We start from the raw sequence: 19,522 nt of genomic DNA on the forward strand, positions 1-19,522 counted from the left end.
CAGCAGCCCACTGTGTGCAGATGCACTGAAGGTTTATTTGGGATAAGATGTACCTAGCACTGATTTGACTGAATGAAGGTGCAGCGTGGGTAAACACCTGTCCTCAGGAGGGGGAAAACTGCAAGGCTGTGCCCTCTCAGGGCACGGAAGTGACCTCATGCTTCAGCAGGATCCCCTGGCTAGGTCTGCACAGTTCTGGTTTGCACCAGTGGTTGGTGGTGTCATAATCATTATTTTAGACCAAACAAACCATTTTTCTCCTTCTGCATAGTTTAGTTAGGGCTGGGAGAAGGAAACATCATCTTCCTGTCTAAATCATAACAGGAGGTTCTTAAAATTGCCATTTCAATTACTTCAGCCAGAGCATGCACACAGTGTTCCTGTGCTGCTGTCCTTGCTCCTGTCCCAGACAATTATTACTGAATAGGATATTCTACAATTCTGTGATTTTTGAGCTGGAAGGGACCCACAAGACTGAGTCCAACACTTGGCCTTGCGCAGGATATCCCAAGAATCCCACCATGTGCCCAAGAGTGTTATCCAAACACATCTTGAACTCAGACTGTGGCGACTTCCCCTGAGGAGCCTGGTCCAGTGCCCAACCACCCTCTGGGTGAAGAACCCTTTCCCAACATCCAACTTCAGCTGCCCCTGACACAACTTCAGCCATTCCCTTGGGTCCTATCACTGGTCACTAGAGAAAAGAAATCATTTCTAGCCCATCATAAAGAAGTGCACACCGCCATGAACTCTCCCCCTCCAGATGTTGAGAGCTGTGTGAGTGCTGTGGGAGGGAGAGAGACCTGCACTCACTCTTCTGCCTCTGCCTCCTTTGGAACCATGTGGTTACAACACCAGCTAGGGTTACCTAAGCATCTTTCCTATACTGAATTTTAAGTGCAGAGAGGAATCTAGTGAGAAATGAGCCATTCTGAAAATTAACCAGTATTTTTATTATGGATGTTCTGTTAAGGCTTGATAGAGCAGTTAGAAAAAATGCTTTTTGTCAGTTACATAATTCCAAATAAAAATACCAGAATCATTACTACAAACACTTTTTTTGCACTACAAGTGAAGCAAAGGACCTTGATTACAAGAAGAGTTGTACTTCGAAGCCATCCAGCTTGGGCAGTTTTGAATTAAATTTCTCATTGTCCAGTTCTAGAACTTCATAAAAGGAACTTGGAGCGGTTTTTCTGCTGCACGCTTCAGAGCCAAGGCGTAAGTATAAACCCTGGCATCTACTGCCAGATGTTCCTCTGCTACCAGTTCTGAAAATAAAAGTAAAAAAATCATGAGATGCTGTTAAAACCTCACCTTTACAGAATTGTAAGTCCTTGCTAAAATGAAGATATGTAGGATTCCAGATACTGCAAACAAATCATGCTATCACTAACTCTCATACCTGGTCAGGTCTCTCACAGCTTTTTGCCTAACATACAGTATATTCTAGGGTGAGAAATGACACAAGGAGAAGAGAAGGGATTCTTGAAGCTCTGAGAAGAGAAGGGATTCTTGAAGCTCATGTTAGTGCATTTAATGTGTCAGAAAGCTCTTACCATCAATCCTTTGCAGTAGGTCATTCTTTGGAAGTGAAACAACTTCCACAAATTCTAGGAGAGAAGAAAAGGGTTTACGCATCCTTAAATTAGTGAGCAGTAGAGAAATTTATATCTGTTTTCTGTTTCTTGCAATTTAGAATGGGAAAGAAACTGACTGAATGCTCATCACCATCCAAGAGTTCTGAGCTTTCATATATCAAAAATGGTCAATTAAATGGGGGAAGAAAGTGACTGGGCTTGCTAAAAAAGATGTTTGGCTGAAAGAAGCTGGAAAAACAGCTGGGAAAAAATGTGTAGCTGGTAGCTGTGAAGGATAAGAATCCCAAAAAGAGAAACCTCCCTTTTGAGAATGAAAAATATACTGTTGAAGAAAACTGGCTTGGCTCTTCCTGGTACAGAAATGGATTGGAGATGCATTTCAAGACCAAACCATCTCAAAGGGTTTGTTCAAGATGAATTTATGCTGGTTAACCCCTCCCCTGTCTCTCTGAATTACTTGTCTTTAGGGCTTGACCTACAGCTGTTGGGAGGGTCAGTAATCTCTTTTTCCTGAAATACTATACCTGGTGCTATAGGTGCAATACTGGGAAAGATAATTGACGCAATGATGCCCCACAGGAATTTGCATCTAGGCCAAAGTCAACCTCAGGCACGTTTGATTAGGGTCAGGAGATTACCCAAGCACAAATAAAAACCAGTTTTAACTGACTTTTTCTAAGTAAAACTTGCCATACGAAGAATCATGCTTGACCTCATTGTCAATGAGACCATAGTCACATTACGTACCTCCATCATCTGCAAGTGAAAAAAGTACTGAGTTAAGGGATTGAAATACACCAGAGTTTACAATTAAAAAGCATTTGATGGCTGACTGTGAGTGATACTGCAATTACTTCCAGAGTGAAGCTACAACTGAGAGCAGTATCTAGGTTCACAAGTGCTGATGGCCCTCACTGAAATTTGGCACCAAAATGTTTTATTCTGAGTGTGCCAACAGCTGACACTTCACATCTGGGCTTCCCCAGTGAGTTCAGCAGAGACACACTCTGCTCATCTGGACTGCAGGATGTGATTGGAAGGATGTGCAGTATCCAAATTAGCTAGGACAGAAGAGATGCAGTGGTGGGGTTAAGTGTTTAAAACCCATTGTTTTGTTATCTTCTCAAAATTTTCAAATAAATGGTACAAAACTCACCAAGGTTTTGCTTAGGTCTTGTGTTCTCAGCCTCATCTCCATTAATGATGACGCTCACGATGTGTGTTGTGCTGTTTGACATTCCTGGGTCCAAGCACAGAGCTGCCAATGAGCACATGGAGAGGTTCATTTTTCAGCGCAGGAGTCAGGTACCTTGACATTTTAACAAAAGCTTTCACAGAAATGTATCTGATACAATAGGAGAATATATATTTGGCAGGCATTAGTGCTGTAAGAATAGTGAAAACTCTGTCCTCACATATTCTCAGAAGTAATGTTTTTGTAACTCTCAGCTCTTTTATAGATCTCTGGCAAGACTTGTTTTCACAGCCAAATTTACTTTCCATTCAAAAGACTAAAGATTTACTGTAAAGTATTCCTTACAGACTTCCTCAGTCTGTTGGAGTCTAATTTTGCCATCACCTGTCTCCAACCTCTCCCAATCCCCAGTGTGCAGTTGTACCCAATAGCTGAGAGACAAGTATCAACTGCAATGACATTTCCTCAAAATCCTAAGCTGCCTCACCTACCTTCTCGAGTTTGATTTATGATCCTCATTTTGCTTTCATTTTATCTAATGTAGGGAGCATAGGATTGGAACAACCATGCTCCAAAGGATCTCTGAATTTACTCCAATTACTCTCCTTTCTTCTTTCCAGCTGGTGAACCCCAGTATTGTCAGCTCCCCACGGCTGACAGAAGGGTGACCTCTGCATCATGCAGCTCTTTTTGTCTAAGTTCACAGATGCTGTTCACTGAAGTCCAGCAATTTAGACCTTTACACTAAAATGCCAAATCACAGCTTGAATAATTGAGGTTTGTGTAAAGGATCTTAATTAATAGCAATTTCCACCCTACAGACATCAAACTTCAGACAGAAGTTCAGCAACTGATTCACATCAAGGACCAAAGTTTCACTTTTACAGCCATGAGATGCTACCCTGCTAATCTGCATAAGCTTTGCTGCTTGGATTTTCCCTTTGGTTTAGAGCATTTCAGACATTTAGAGCAGCCATCAAGACAGAATTAGCTTTGGTGGGAAAAAATAAAAAAAAGCAAAGACCTGGAGTACATTCAACGACTTCCCCCTTGTAGCCAGTTTCTTCCTTCAGCTCTCGAAGCGCAGCACTTTCTGCTGACTCATTTTCCTCAATGAGCCCTGGGAGATACATAATACACAAAAACAATTAAAAGCTTCCCACTCAACTGCAATATCCACCCTGAGATCTAATCAAAGCTTTATGGAAGAGGGGAAACATCCTCACTACTCTGTCTATACAGAGGGCTAAGTGTTAGGAAGGATTCCATTACGCCGGATTCATTACGCTGCTGCCAACATCCTTAACCAATTATCTACAGAATCATGCTGCCTTCCCCAAAAATGACAATAATGTTCTCATGAGGGAAAGAAGCTGAATGCTTTGGCTCTCAGAGAAAGAAGTGGAGGGAATTTTCTCCAATCTGCTAAAACAAGCTTATTTTCTTTTTTTTTTGTTATCAAATATTCCTATATTGGAATAGCATGTGGAGCTCAGCACGGTTTTCCAGCTAGAGCTTCATTAAGATCACAGAATCAGAGAACCAATTAAGTTGGAAAAGACTTTGGAGATCATCAAGTCTAACCTATAAAATATATATAACCTATAAAATACATGAAGATTGACACTCCAAGCACATCTAAATACACGGAACCATATGAGACTCATCCCAGTGTTTCAGCCACTTACCTGCAGGAAATTCCAAGCAGTAGCCGTTGATTGGGGGCCTGAATTGTTTCACCAGGACAATGCAGTCGTAGTGCAGGGTTCTCTGCAGCACTGCTATCACTGCTACACCTGCCACAGCCACGGGAGACACAAGGACATGGAATGTGAGTGCAGCAGAAAGTGAAATTTGAGTGCCAGATCTGGAAAGGAACCTACACACTGCTACTCTGAGCATTCAATGTTTAGATGCCTGCTCCAGAATCCTGAATGATGAATTTAAGGTCTTTATATCATGCATGGTGAGAGATCTTCAAAGCTCCCCAGCAAACCAGAGGCACACATACCAAGCAAGACTGAACTTCAGGGAAGGGCTCTCCTGCCTACAGAAACTGCTTGAAAGCCTCTGTAGGGAACTCTCTACTACACTCTTCATGCCTAAATCATGTCCCAAAGAGCCCCTGGAGCCCTTGACCCAAACAGCAGACCCAGTCACCAGTTTGTGAGCTACTGTGTCAGGGCACCCCTGATGTCTTTGGAAGTGCTCCATCATTTTAATGTGAACACAATGATCTTGGGAAGGCACTCCCACCAGTAAAGTTGTGATTCTTCAGCACTTTAGTTAGCATTTCATTAGCTCAGGGGTATAGCCAGCTCTGCCAAGCCACCTGTTCCACATCTTCATTCATTCAGGGACAGATCAGCTCAAAATCTGCATTGTCAGCTTATCAGAAGGACTTTCACAGGGAAAAAAAATGCAAACAGGAAAAGCCACTAATTCTTACCATCAGCTGTAACTCCCTTTTTGTTGCCAGTACGTTTTACAGTTTCCCAAGTTCTGTTTAAACAGAGAAAAGAACAAATGAATACATAAACCATCATCTACCCTTGGTACTTTCATTTTAAGCAAAATGTACCATCACACAGTGAAGTCTTGTAAGAAGCAGCAGACCAAAGCAGGCCTTGTCACACACTGGCACTATAAAATGTCTATGGCATAGTTTTCTTTTGCCTACTTAAGGAGGGAGAGAGAAAATAGTTAATTTTAGTTACACAGAAGATCCAATCTTGTTAATTTTAAGAGGATACTCTGCTGATGAACTGGGAGGCACTAGAGAAAGCAATCAGTACAGAATCTAACATATTGAGGGGAGGGAACTAAAGCCATGTTGTAACACCTACATAAATACAGCAAAATTAAAGAGTACAAAAGAATTGGACTGAAATGATAACATACATAAAGAGGACATTAATTTGTCAATAATATGCAAGATCCATCACCAGCAGCAGAGAAAAAGGAGCCCATAATGAAGAATCAGAAAAGCCACAGGATGGACTCTCTGTCACAGAGTAGTTGCACAGCTAGAACTTCTGTGTAGCATCTTTAAAAAGAACTGGAAATGCAACACAATCCAGGTCTAATGTGCCCAGGAGATCTGGGAACTAAATTCAATCCCAATGCTTGCACATCTGCTGGAGTAAGATTCTCTTCTCTGAACAGCAGGAACTCTGAAGGAACCTCCCAATGAATAGCTCTCATCTCATGTGGAGTGATGTGCCTGTAATGCTCGTGTTTTCTAGCCTGGGGCCAGTCTGTGCAATTGGGAATCTGGAATACCACAGAGGCAATTACCTGGTTTTCCCAAAGGGATCAGTGTAAGTTGTTTCTGCAAGCTTCAACCATTGTCTTTCTACGATTACCTAAAATAAAGAATTCTTTGTTATATGCATTATAAAATTAATCCCAAAGAATTGGGAGAAACAACACGACTATTTTTAGGTTCTTTTGAAGACAAATTTCAGCATCACAACACCACGCAGGAATGTGCAACAGCATTCCTGTTGCTAATACAGAAAAAAAACTACTCTAAATTCTTGAATATGAATAAAAAAATAACCCCAAGACAGTAGCGTTTCTTAACATGAGTTTTATAACCAAGTTTTGATGAATTCAGTGGGATTTTATGTACTGCAAAGTCCTCATTTTATAGTGGGATTTTGCAAGGGTAATATATCAGCTGCAAAAGGGTCTCTGGGCTGCACAGACTTCAGCTACAGTGGTGCTCACGAGTGCCCCCTTAGCAAAGAGCACAGCCCAAAAGCTGAGCATGCAAGACTGAAAACCAAACTACCCTGAAACCTTTCTGATCCCAGACTGTGGTCTTGTGTAACTGATGTTTTCTGCAGCTGTGAGAGTGATATATACCTGCCTTTAAGATTCTGAGAGCTGCTGAGTGAGTGCTTGGCATTAACACTATGACCAAATGTCTTTCCTGGGCTAAATAAGTTTATTTTCCCTATGATGTTTCCTCATCTTCTATGTAATTCATTTAAAAGAGAAAAATCCCTAGATACTAGCCCTGCAGTTTGCTTCTTTTACTGTAACTTGTTTTAAAATGAGTTATTTTTATTGCTTTGTCTATTTCTTTCATGGGCAAAAAACATCTGCTTGTAACAGCCTGAATGTGCCTTCCCAGAAAAAGGAAGAATGAAGTAAGACCAGCTCCCACTTTCATGGAAGATATTCCAGCATCAGACCACACTGTTACTGCACAGTTACAGAACCACTCCTGATATAACAGCCACTGGCAGAAAGAAAGTAAATACTTCTCTGTATTAAGCCCACAGAATGGTTGAAAACAGTAAATAGCTTAAAATATGTAAGATCTAATTATAAATTTCCAGTGATACCAAAGAGCACATCGTTTTAAAAGAGAGTAACTAAAAAACACTACAAACAAAAACCCCCAAACAACAACAAACCGAATGAAGAAAACCATAAAAAACCTATACAAAACCAAACTAAAGGAGGATAAAATGAAAATGCTGCCTGCAAAAAGCCCAGCTCTTAATAGAAAACCCAAAAAGATTATAAAAATTAAATCCTTTATGCTTGTGAAATACTTGAATTAAAATAATGCCCCAGAGAAAAAGACATAATCCAAACAAATCTCTTCTTTCCTTGTGCCTTTGTACCCGGAAGAAATTACAGGAGCGTGTTCATTCCGTAAAGAACAAATAAAAGAAATCACATTTGTGTTCTAACAAGAGCAGGACACTGCCAAACCTGCCTTAACACCAAAGATTAACTTTAAAGAGTTCACTTAAAAGGGAACAGAAACAAATATAGGCAGTTTAGGGTGAAAATGCATCTAATAAGAATGAAATACCTCCAGAATCCTTTCTTAGGACTGATATTATTCTTACTACTTCCTTACTGATGTCTTTAAAACACCAATTATCTAAATTCAAATCCTTTCAGAAAACATATAATGTGGTACAATCCTAAATTGTTAAAGCAACCCTTGGTGGTTCACCACCTTAAAAACCAGAAGACTGTTTGAAAAACTGTTGTTGAGATTTGTAACCCACCGAGTTGTAAAGTCGCTCAGAGATATCAGCATTATTTCTGAGCATTGAAAAACCTCCTGAAGAAACAATATAAGAAACAGATACAAAATCTAAAAAAAAAAGAGAAGCAGCTTAAAATAATGCAACACTGTAGATTTCTCTCTCCTCACTGACAATTTGGATAATTATTTCAATAAAGAGGAACGTCACATGTTTCTAAACTCTCTGACAATCAGGAAGAAGTGTTTTGTCTACTGAACAGGTTTTTATGAACATACAGCCTCTCTAGCATTTGGTACTCTGCCCTCACAAACTTACAAATAATTGTTATTTAACAACAAAAAGCATCAAACCCAAGCACGCTGTACCTCTTCCTTAAGGACGAATTGTTTAGCTGGTTTTGCAACTTCTGTGGATGTCTCAGCTGCCATTTTCAGGAATGTCAGGGTTTTCCCCTCCTGTGCAAAGTCCAGATATATATGAAACAAAATCAATATTTGCTTTCAGTGTAAAGTTAAAAGGTTCATTTCTGCACTGAAAATTAACAAATATAGCTTGTTGGAGAAAGTCAGGGACGTGTGATGGCAAGTTCAATTTGTGTTTTGAGCTCCACCCAGTGATTCCAGAGTCGAATAATTCAAAGAAGAAATGTAAATTTGGGTCAAATCCCTGAGTTGCATAGTTTTAGTAGTCCTATCAGCTGTCAGGTAGCTATGCTGGCTGAAGACACTTTTCTTAACTATTTAAATGTCAGACACTCATACAATTAATCCATTTCAAATAGTTTCATTCTGATCTGGGTGAAATGCTCTGTAAACAGTGTCTTCACAACAGGAATGTGCACTCCCCTGTGAAAGTACAAAAAAACCCCTCCTACCAAGAGGACTTCAGTGGTAAAAACTATCTACTATTAAAAATCAGAACTACAACCTACCTTCACCTTACACCACAAATAAACACGTAAATGACTCAACCCTTTCACTAAAAAACAAGGTCAAAAAACTACAAATGTGTTGCAAGTCTGTGCAGCACGTGGGGCTGGTGTGACCATGGCATGCCAGTCTCCTGCTGGGAATGATGTGCCCAACACCATGCAAAAGGCAGTATTTTATTTAAAAAATGCCCAAAGCAAGGCTCTGCACCTGCACCTCAGTGCCTCAGCTCACATCCCCAGGAAAGTGAGATTATGCACTCCCTCCAACCAGTTCCAGCCTAAACACAGCAGGCAGCAATAAAAAATTGTATTAGACACTGACCCTGTGTCACTGTGGAACTACAGGGCACTTTCAGCACAGAGACTTATTCCAGGGAAACCATCTCTGATATTAACTTAATACTGAAGTCCTGGACATCATCATGAATCATAAGCAAAAGCCAGTGAAAAGAAACAAACCAGTTCAGACACCAGGAGAGATGAGATAATCTTAAAGATCTCAATCATCCAGAGCATTGATGGTTACAAACATTCCAAACTTTCCATAAAGTCAAAAAGAATCTTTCCATGACTTCAGCTATGGATTAATAAGGCTCATTGTCTCTAGCAATGAACAGTACCAAAGTGTGTGAAAACCTTCTCTGTCACACCCAACTTTAGCACTTCCATTTTTTATTTCATCTTTATCATTTTATGGGAACATCTGTTGCACATTTGTGAAACATCAAAGACCTTAAGAGAATAATCAGCTTTCTTACATACTGGATTGACATTTACTTGCTGTGAGTAGTTAAAAGGAACAGGTAGGATTAAATATTTCTGTTTATCAGCAGGAGTAAAGCTAAAGTACATGAAACCATTTCCCTGGTCTGTACACAGGGCAGGCTCTTTCTTAAGTTGTAAGAAAGTGTTTTTGATGAAGTAGGTCATAGAGGTCAAATGTGCAGATTGGTTTTATGTAACATCAGTCTTGAAAAGAAACCCTGACCTGTTAAACCAAATTCTGGTCCTTCAAAAATATGTTCTATAATATTCTCTTAAAGCAATGAAGCTCCTTTTCAAAACAACACAGTTTTATTATCTACCTTACCACTATTTGTATGAAAAACTGTTCAGTTGCTTTTCCAGTTCCAGTTTCTATCCCAATGCAGTTCAGTCAGCCGTTCCCATTGTTGGAACTCCCTTCTCTTAGGACTGAAGAGTTTTATCTGGACAATGGCCATAGCCTCGTGCTGTGACTCTCAAATACAAGACCAAGCTTTCCACCAAACATATGCAAAAGAAGCACAGCCCAGGAGAAACAGTCAAAGGAGGCTCTGTGTGATGTCTTTGAAAACACAAAAACCTTACATACCCAGCTACAGCAAATTTACCTCCTACATTTGGAAAGAATTAGAGCCTTTTGCATTGTCAATATAAATAAATCAAAGGAGCAGAGAGAAAACTACAGCCTTGTTAAAGTTGTCTTTGGATTGGGCTAAGTCATCCTCTTTTACTCTCCCCTCACAGGAAATCCTGTTCCATTGATCACACTAATCCCTCTGCACAAATATCAGGGTATCTTTCTCAAACGTGGATTACCACAGTTATATCACGAAAAAAAATACACTAGAACCTCATCTCATGGCAGAACCTGTTTTCAAAACAGCTTTCTCTCTCCTGAGAGATTCAACAGTGATTTTCTACTTAAAACAACTACAAAAAAAATACAGTTTCAGTGGTTTGAATTATCACTAAATCCTAAAATGGGTCAACACCTCAAAGAGAGGGGAACGCTGATCTATCCCAGCTTCTGTAGTTTGGGTCTCCTCCACAAGTGGGTGCAGTAACTCTATGTATAGTGACATCTTTAAAAGCTCCACCAAAACAGTATTTCTGTCCAGATTCAGTTGGCAGTAGAGAAGTGAGAATTTCTGCTGTTAGAAAGCTGAAATGCCGTTTGGTTAAATGAAGGCTGCAATTCTGGCATCTCACGTTAGTCATGCTGTCAAGGATGGCAGCATTTTCTGTTCATAAACAAAATTAGCTGCAACTGAAAATTAAATTTAACACTAAAATGTGAGATTTCTAAAGGCCTATTTAGCTTTCAGAACATGCCTTGTCTTGCAGTTCTTCCATCTCATAAAATTCCCTCTGCATATAAATATGAGTTCATTTGAGTTAAAAATTAAATGCAGCTGATACAGCAGCTTAGGAACCTGGCTACCTGATTTAGGATTACATGAGCCCTAAGAATACACATTTTTAATAGCTATAAATGCAATCTTACGAATATGTCAAAGTGCCCACATTTATCAGTTGCTTTAACATGAATCAACAGCCCTCAAACTATCAATTATGGGGAAAAATAAATGTTTTCCACCTTGTCTGGCAGTTTTTGTGCCCAGAGTTACAGGTACTGCTAGCAAATCATGCTATTTCTTCCATTCATTTCAAACTGGGATCAAATTCTGTCCCGAAAAACACATGCCATATATAAAACATGTAACTTTATTCCCATTGCTTATCCCTTCTTTGAAAGGCTTCCTTTCAAGGCAGCATCCAGCCATTCTACAGTTTCCAAATTATCCTTCTCAGCAGTTAAAATCTTAAGCCAACTGAGGTCTGTCAATCAGATCAAGAGAGAAGTCAATATATCAGAACTATACTTCAATATTAATACTTAGATGGATTAGCTTTCCTAAATCACTTTTCAGAACACATTCTCTGATCCGAACACACATTCCAGCTGACAGCAACCAGATTTAATAGAAGCTCAGAACTGGGGGTCCCATGGCAAACTCAAGGTCAAGGTCAGACAAAATACAGATTTTTCTTACAAAGAATGTGTAAAAGAGACACTGGCAACATATCATGCACGATTTAACAAACAGCAACCTCAGATACCCAGGCTGAAGACACACATCGTTAAAAACTCCTAAGGCACTTTAAACTTGTTACTTGCACTTCAGCACTATGATTCTAGAAAAAGTATCAATTAAGTAGCAATTAAGTTGAGGGGAGGGAGAAAAGCAGGGGGGAGGATGATTCAATTTTATCATGGCATCTAGAAGCATTGATGACCCACAGAGTGCCAAATGAAACACGGAAAAGTAACTGCAGAGCAAACAAGGATTATCTCACAGCAGCAGCAGAGGGTTAGAGGCAGCTCCGAGGTGTTATCAAACTTCCCAACAGCTGAGGTATCACACAGCTCGGGGGGACATCCCCAAAGTGCAGAGGTGAGAGCGCGGGAGGAAACATCGCATGGGAACAACGCCGTGCAGGGGACACACAGACACAGACACAACATGAACCAAGGGGCTTTAAAATCCCCCATACTACTCTGTCAATGCTTCACTTGGGACTGAACAAAACGGAATAGTGGTTGATAAAAAACTTAACACGAGGCGACGACGTGCGCTCACAGCCCAGAAAGCCAAAGGTGTCCTGGGCTGCATCCAGAGATTCTGCCCCTCTCCCCTGCCCTTGTGAGAGCCCACCTGGAGCTCTGCGCACACTTCTGGGTCCCCAACATAACAAGGCCTTGGAAAGGTTGGAGCAAGTCCAAAGGAGGCCAGGAAGTTGACAAGGGGACTGGAACAACTCTCCTACAAAGACAGGCTGAGAAAATTGGAGAAGGTTGTGTGGAGACCTCGGAGCACCTTCCAGTACCTGAAGGAGCCGCATGGAAGCTGGAGAGGGCCTATTCATCAGAACTGTAGTGAGAGGACAAGGAGTAATGGGTTCAAATCGAAAGGGGGGAAATTTAGGTGAGATATTAGGAAGAAATCGTTTACTGTGAGGGCGGTGAGAGACCAGAACAGATCGCTCAGTGAGCTGTGGATGCCAGGTTGGACAAAGCCTTGAGCAACCCGGTCTCATGGGAAGCGTCCCTGCCCATGGCAGTGGGTGATTGGAACAGGATGATCTTTAAGGTCCCTTCCAACCCCTACGAGGCTATGAAACAGCTCCATGCAGGGCACACGCGGAGGACAGCAGAACCTAAAAGGATAACACGTTACTCAGCTATTCCTGGGCTCGGGGCAGAGCGGAGGCAGCGCTGCGGGAGCTCCGGCGGGGCCGGCGCCGGGCGGCGCTGGGGCGGCGGGGGCGGAGCCGGGCCCTGTGCGCCGGCCATGGCGCCGGGCGGCGCCCGGAGCCGCGCGGGAGGTTCCGGGCGGAGCGGGAGCTTCCGGGAACCGCCGGGCTGAGGAGGAGGAAGAGGAGGATGAAGAAGGAGCAGGTGGCGCACTGCCAGTTCTCCGTGTGGTACCCGCTCTTCAAGGCCGTCACTATCCGCAGGTGTGGGCGGTGAGGGGCGGCGGGCGCTGGGAGAGGCGGTGCGGGCCGTAGGGTGGGGGCGGATCCACTCCCCGTTCGGTGTGGGGTGAGGCTGGGGAGGAGTGTGGGGCGAGGGAGGGTGTCCTGCTCCTCCCCTCACAGGGTTAGGCTCTTCTGGAGTGCTGTGTCCGGTTTTGAGCTCCTCAGAGCAGGAGGGACGTGGAGCTCCTGGAACGGGTCCAGTGCAGGGCTACGAGCATGATTAAGGGACTGGAAAAGCTGAGGGAACTGGGCCTGTTCAGCCTCGAGAATTACAGAATGGTTTGGGTTAGGAGGGACCTTAAAGATCATCTGGTTCCAGATCCCTGCCATGGGCAAGGACACCTTCCTCTAGACCAGGTTGCTCCAAGCTCCTTCCAACCTGGCCTCGGGCACCTCCAGGGATGGGGCAGCCACAGTTTCTCTGAGCAGCCTGTGCCAGGGCCTCACCACCCTCACAAGAAATAATTTCTTCCTAATACCTGTCTAAACCAACACTCTCAATCGGAAGCGCTTTACAAGCTCTTGTAAATAGTCTTGCACCATCTTTCCTGCAAGTTCCCTTCGGGTCCTGGAAGGAAAAAGAGATGACTGAGAGGGGACTTCATTAATGCATGTAAATATCTAAAGAGGGGGTGCCAAAGCAAGGACCAGGCTCTGCTTGGTGGTGCCCAGCAATAGAAGGCAAAGGGCAGAAACTGATGCCCTGGAAGTTCCACCTGAGCATGAGGAAGAACTTCTGTCTTGTGCAGTGACCAAGCACTGGAACAGGTGCCCAGAGAGGCTCTGGAGTCTCCCTCACTGGAGATATTCCAGAACTTTCTGGACACAGCTGTGTGCTCTGGGATGGCCCTGCTTGAGCAGGGAGCGGATGAGCCCTGTGGTCCCTTCCAACCTGACCCATTCTGGGATTCTGTGGGGCTGGGCTGGGGTGAAAATAAGCTTGTGTTGGGGCAGGGTTGGGTGAGATGGAGGGGACCTGTGTGGGGCAGAGCTGGGGTAGAGGTGCTGAAGGATTGATTGAGCCATCAGCTGCAGTCCCAGGAGCTGGGGCCTTGTCTCTACATCCCAAGGGAGTGTTTTGGGCAGGCCAGGTACCCCTGTGCTCCTGCTTTTCTGGTGGGACTCCATGCTGAGTGTCAGAAGAAATCCACACTGGTCCTAGTATCCAAATCCTACTGTTCCTACCTTTCTACTTAAACTGTGACTAAATAGATCCAACCCAAGTGGCCAGCTTGGTGTTCCTGTGTATTTCTGGAAGCCACAGGAAATTCTGCAGTTTCTAAGGTGCTGCTGCAGGTCATGCAATGGTTACAAGAACTATCAGTAGCTCAGGAAAGTCGAGATAGCTGCCCTGTAGGATCAAAAAGTGCTGACATCATGCCTGTAGTAATCAAAGCATTTGATCTTTTATCTTTTTTAGTGTTTAATACAGGCTTATTTTTGGCAAGTTTAGTGATAGTCTTGCATTTTTGGAACATTAGGATGGCATAGGCAAATTTTGATTTGAATTTCAGAAGGAAAACCTTTAGTTTGAGCAACATGTTGTCTCCTCACAAGCTGCACACAATTTTACTTGGAATTTCTTAGAGCTTTGAAGGAGTGGGGCCTTTTTGTTTATTTCATCTAAAATTTTTTGTCCTGTACTTCCCAGGGGGGAAAATAGGCATTGCTTTTTTGGGTGAGGGATAAGATGGATGAAAGAGAATTTTCTTCCATAATGTTAGAGAATAAAACATAGTATTTTTGAGGTATGTGCTATGAAAAAAACCAAACTCTTTCATTCCACTAGGACTTTATTACAGAAGTAATAATAAGGTATTAAAGAGATTTTCACTTTTCTTCCAGTGTTATACTTCCCCTGCCAGAGAATGTGAAAGAATATTTGCTGGATGATGGAACACTGGTGGTTTCTGGAAGGTAAAGTGTGTTTTCGCCCCAGCTTCCAAATATTAATGCCATTTTATATTCACAGCACCATTTTGTATATGCATATTGTATTGAGCATAATGAGTTTTTAAATTTGACCATTGTGACTGCAGTAAACCTCACACTGTGTGAGCATGTGAATGGGCTGACTGTTGTTAGTACAGCTGGATTTGCTGCTGCCTGAAGCAGATCCTGAAATCCCTGAACTACAATTCATTCCAGACCAAGTGGACACAGGCCTTTCATTTTTTTTCTCCACTTTTCTTTGAGGGGTGTACCAGTCTCTGGGATGCTCAGCTTCTAGTTTGTGTTTGGTTCTTTGGATCTGCTTGTGTACAGTTCTCAGGCTTGACCCATCCCATGCCAGTCCAGGAGTGAAGTGACATTACCTGAGCTTAGTTCTCAATATAATAAGCTCTATACAAACTCAATAATTAGTAACATTTTATATAATCATTTGCATATGTGTAATCCATGCATATGACAAAGCTGAATGTCCTGTATGTACACTCACACCAGGATTTTGGATGGAGAAGAATGAGGTGGATAGATGGCAGGAACAGTTGATAAGAACACTCTTGATGGTTGTTTCTGCCTAGGATCTCACTGTGTGGTTTCCTTGTGCAATGGTTGCTGCATGCATCTTGTTAATGATCAAACCCAGAAATCAGTCCTCACTCCAGGATTCCCTAACTGGTAGTTTGCCCCTTGCAGAGCAACCAGTGAGGCTGTGAGTGAAAGGGAGCTTGGTCTGATTTATCAGGTATCAATTTACATAAACATTAAAGCTGTTTAAATGCCTTGTAAAGATGAAAGGGTTTAATTTTTAATTTCTGAATTATTTTTCTTACTAAAGGGTATCCAGAAATTTAGAATTGTTTTTAAACCATTTTAGATCAGAAGTAATATTGTCACCTGCTTTTGCCGAATTGTGCAATTTATTTAGCAGCAGCTCTTTATTTTAATAAGCCCTCAGAAAGGCTGAAATTGAAGGTTTGACTTAACAGCTGTGTTCTGCAATTTTGCTGTCTTCAATGGGCTAATGGACAGTTGTATGATTGACTTAAATTACATGTTTAAGATGTTTGCCGTTAAAATTCCTTTTGAAAACCATTTTTTCTCTGAGCTGAATTTTCTTAGCTGTAAGTTATTGTGATCTTCTTGCAGTCAAGGCCAAGATTGCTTCTTACCTTCAGTGCACCCCTCTCTGAGCTCTAGATCTCAAACATTGGATTGATGATTTCATCCCTATGGAAGTGCATTGAGGGTCTGCAGAGACTTGGCTTGTCTTTTGGCAGGGATGTTCATTTGACCTTGCCCTGTTTGCTACACTCTTCACTTTCCATAGGATCTTCTTCTGTCTGTGTGCTGAGTGTGTGAGGACATTTTCTTTTCAGAGCCAGAAATTCACAGGTCAACATTTGAAACTCAAGGTTTATGAAATTTTACTTGGAAGGGGAGGATGGAGGTAAATGTAATTTAAATTGAACTTACTAAAAAAAAAAAAGTTCAAATTGTGTTTGTGTCAGAGTACAGTAAAGCTGGAAAAGGATCATTAACAGGGTGTTGAAAAGCTTCAGTTAATGTTGTTTTAGAGAAAAAACTGATCTGCTAATTTGAAAAAGGAGAGTGTTCAGGGTAGGACCTAGGCCTAATGCCAGCTATTTGGTCTTCAGTTTTCAGTACTGGCTTCTCTGTTTTTTCTCTGACAGGGTTTTGAGGTTTAATCTCCTTATGAAAACATTTTAACACCAAGAGCTGGAAATGCTGTGGAAATGTAATGGATGTGGTCAAGTCAAACTCCAGTGCTTAATTTTTTTCCTGTTAATTTTTTGTTTTAGAGAAGATCCACCAAGTCATGCTCAGGAGGGGAGTGATGATGCAGAGGAGATACAGGTCAGTGTGAAATGCAAATTAATGTCAAGTCTATTGAGAAAAATATGAATTACAACTTTTTCTGCGTAATTTATAGGTGCAGAGAGTACTTCACAGAAATAATTATCATGTGGTAGTTGCCATGAAAAACAGAGAAATGTGAGCACTTGGGCTGTGAAGTCAGGGAAAGTTTAAAATACTTCTATGCTCTTTCACAGAAGACTTTTTTATTTTTCATTTCTTGATAATTGCATTTGTAATAATGAATGGGGAATGTTGAAACTGAACTTAATGCTGTTTCATACCCTGAAAAATTGGGAGTACTTTTGGAGTAGTTGCTTCAAGAAACAGTGAAAGTTTCTGAGGCCATAATAACTCAGAAGGCCATTCTAGAGGGAAAACGCTGAAAAATGTCTTAAGTACAAGGTGACAGAAGGCACAACAAGGAGATTAAAAAGAAATAAAAGTGAAACTAATGGATCATGGGTCTAAGGATGCAATAGCTGGAGACAAGCTGTGGATAGGGAAGACTGAGGTCTGAAATGTCCATCTTCCTGATATAAATCACAATTGAAATATATACAGGTATCTTTTTATCAATACTTCAGAGTAGTAGTTCTGCTGAGTATACACTGTTTTTCCTGTCTTACTTTACAGCCAAAATAATTGCAGGATGGTGATGTTGTGCTGTCTGGGGCAATGATTTCATCTACATGTTGTAAAAGGCTGCATGAATTCTGATGTTTTCATAATTATAATGGATGGCTCAGGAAACTGGTAACCTTTGGTTTGTTCTTATTTTGAACAGTGGTCAGATGATGAGAACACTACAACACTTAAGGTAAGGTCTGTAAAAGGCTGGTGTGGGTTTGTCAGCAGTTTCCTTTCTGCAGCCTTGTGATTCAAACTTGTTGCTGGTTAGAGATATCTCTTGCTGTATTTAACATTTTTCAGACCATTTTAGATGGATGGCAGTGTAGATGTCTGTAACGTCAAAAAAGTTTTACTGGCTTAATTTTATTTAACTAAAATAAAACACTTTTTTCCTCATCCCTGACAATCATACACTTGTTAGACTCTAGGAAATGAGCTTCAGTACAGCTCTAAATATAGCTGTCTTTCATTTTCACCACTTTGAGTATCTCCAAATTATTTAATCAGACTGGATGCAGAAGAAACAAAGCCCCTGCAGCTCAGTCTTCACAGCTCTTCTCTTGACGTGCCATTATTTCTTCTAAGTACATCTCTCTGTTCTTTTCCTGTCTTTATGGTCTCCTTGCACATGGAATCAAGATCATGATGGATGCAAACCAGGCTTTCTTGATCTTTCTCTCCACATTCTCTTACATCTGTTTTTGAAATTTGCTGTTGCCCTTCCACTGTCACAGTTAAAATACTCAGGGCCCTTGTCAGTCCTTCAGCTCCCTAATGTTCATTAGGGTGTGGAATTGCTCATGTTGGATTAGGTGCCATATAATCACAACCCTGCTTTGAGTGGTGCTTCTGCTAGCACAGATTATATAGCCTAGAGTTTAAAACTAATACATTGCAAATTTGTGCACACTGATTAATCTTCAGTTCAAATATTTAACCTTTGATAACCTAGATTCCTTAAATTGGAAATTACTTAAAACAAGAATTTTAGGATCCATCATGTGGTTTGCAAAGCTCATGGTAATGATGTTAAATAAGTAATACCAGAGTTTTGAATCAGGTTCTGTTATAATGTAGAACACAATAAGGAAATACATAATCAAGAGGTATTTACCTGTCAGAAGAGCACATGCCTCTAGTGTATCTTGGTAAATCTACAGCTTCCTCATGAGGGTAGTGGAAGGGCCGAAAATTCTGTTTTGAAACAACTTGCATTAATATTAATGGTTACAAGGCCAGGCATTCAAAATTCAGCGATTGATGGAGTCCAGCTTGTTTATGCAGTTGTAGAATTTTCCTCTTGTGTGTATATTTATCCCCTTGTGTTAATCAAGTGACACATTGGTAACATTTTCCCAAGGAGGCTTAGTGTGTGCTGGTATTACATATATAGTAGGACTCCTGATTCCTGTCAAAACAAGAGAAGCTTGGATCAGAATGCAGTGGATGAAGAGTTTTACTTCTTGCAGTTACACTTTCTAGAATCGACTGAAAAGTCTAAAAATAAAATTAGAGAAGTGGGTTTTTTTGAGTTTTCCAAGTGTAGTTTCCCATGGAGACTAGGTAATGCATGAAGGAAAGGTTCAGAATGCTTGAAGTTCAGTCTAGGTCACTGCACTAAAATGTGAGAAGGTTTTTTTAAGTGTTTTCATTTTGGGAGGCTGCAGTGAGGAGATGCCAGAATGTATGAGATTTTTTCTTCACTTATATGGCTGTGAGAGTTTTGTTGTTTAAGAGGCAGCAATTAGCTTTATCCTAGAAGTTACTTTTAAATTGAGTTTAAAAATAGGCAGAAATAATGTTCCTATATACTTCTTGCTATAAATCCTGTTACATGAAAAGTCTTTGACATATGCTTCAAATCCTTTCATATTATTTTAAAGGTCAGCAACCTGTTATTTTTCTGTAGCACCCCATTCAGGGTAGAGTTTGGAGCAACCTGAAGAGTTGTTTTCTTTTTTTTTTTTAATCTCAATCTTATATTTTCAATGTTCTTTACATGGCAAGATTTTCTAGT

General features: G+C 41.2%; 2 protein-coding genes across 6 annotated transcripts in view; one reads left to right on the plus strand and one right to left on the minus strand.

Moving 5' to 3' along the window:
* Positions 1 to 929: 929 nt before the first annotated feature.
* Positions 930 to 12,842, minus strand: NUDT5 (nudix hydrolase 5). 5 transcript variants are annotated; one of them, XM_066182719.1, is made up of 10 exons: positions 12,755 to 12,842; positions 8,180 to 8,269; positions 6,094 to 6,161; positions 5,246 to 5,298; positions 4,485 to 4,592; positions 3,821 to 3,916; positions 2,758 to 2,859; positions 2,349 to 2,375; positions 1,560 to 1,613; positions 930 to 1,271 (listed from the first exon to the last, which is right to left on the minus strand). In XM_066182719.1, the coding sequence occupies exons 2-10, from the start codon at positions 8,240 to 8,242 to the stop codon at positions 1,162 to 1,164; spliced, it is 681 nt and encodes a 226-aa protein (XP_066038816.1). In that variant the 5' UTR covers positions 8,243 to 8,269; positions 12,755 to 12,842; the 3' UTR covers positions 930 to 1,161. The 5 variants fall into 5 exon arrangements, with proteins under 5 accessions (XP_066038816.1, XP_066038817.1, XP_066038815.1 ...); XM_066182720.1 differs by having other exon boundaries at positions 12,750 to 12,837; XM_066182718.1 differs by lacking the exon at positions 12,755 to 12,842 and adding an exon at positions 12,400 to 12,720 and having other exon boundaries at positions 2,349 to 2,357.
* A 6-nt stretch (positions 12,843 to 12,848) lies between these two features.
* Positions 12,849 to 19,522, plus strand: part of CDC123 (cell division cycle 123) — a 32,332-nt gene continuing 25,658 nt past the window's right edge. The window contains exons 1-4 of the mRNA XM_066182716.1: positions 12,849 to 13,029; positions 14,896 to 14,967; positions 16,818 to 16,872; positions 17,660 to 17,692. Of these exons, the coding sequence (XP_066038813.1) occupies positions 12,956 to 13,029; positions 14,896 to 14,967; positions 16,818 to 16,872; positions 17,660 to 17,692 (234 nt within the window). The 5' untranslated portion in view covers positions 12,849 to 12,955. The remainder of the gene's footprint in view (positions 13,030 to 14,895; positions 14,968 to 16,817; positions 16,873 to 17,659; positions 17,693 to 19,522) is intronic.

Source organism: Chamaea fasciata, unplaced genomic scaffold, assembly GCF_029207755.1.
Source record: "Chamaea fasciata isolate MVZ Bird 193981 ecotype frontalis unplaced genomic scaffold, bChaFas1.0.hap1 SCAF_5, whole genome shotgun sequence".
Classification (NCBI taxonomy): domain Eukaryota; kingdom Metazoa; phylum Chordata; class Aves; order Passeriformes; family Sylviidae; genus Chamaea; species Chamaea fasciata.

Bases quoted from the DNA above. Each gene is read 5' to 3' on its own strand.
- NUDT5 (XM_066182717.1), bottom strand. From the start codon at position 12,609: ATGAGACCGGGTTGCTCAAGGCTTTGTCCAACCTGGCATCCACAGCTC. The intron at 8,270-12,399 runs GTACTGGAAGGT...GACTTTGCACAG, and splicing joins CTTCCATGCGGCTCCTTCAG to GAGGGGAAAACCCTGACATT. The intron at 6,162-8,179 runs GTACAGCGTGCT...TCTTTATTTTAG, and splicing joins AATTCGTCCTTAAGGAAGAG to GTAATCGTAGAAAGACAATG.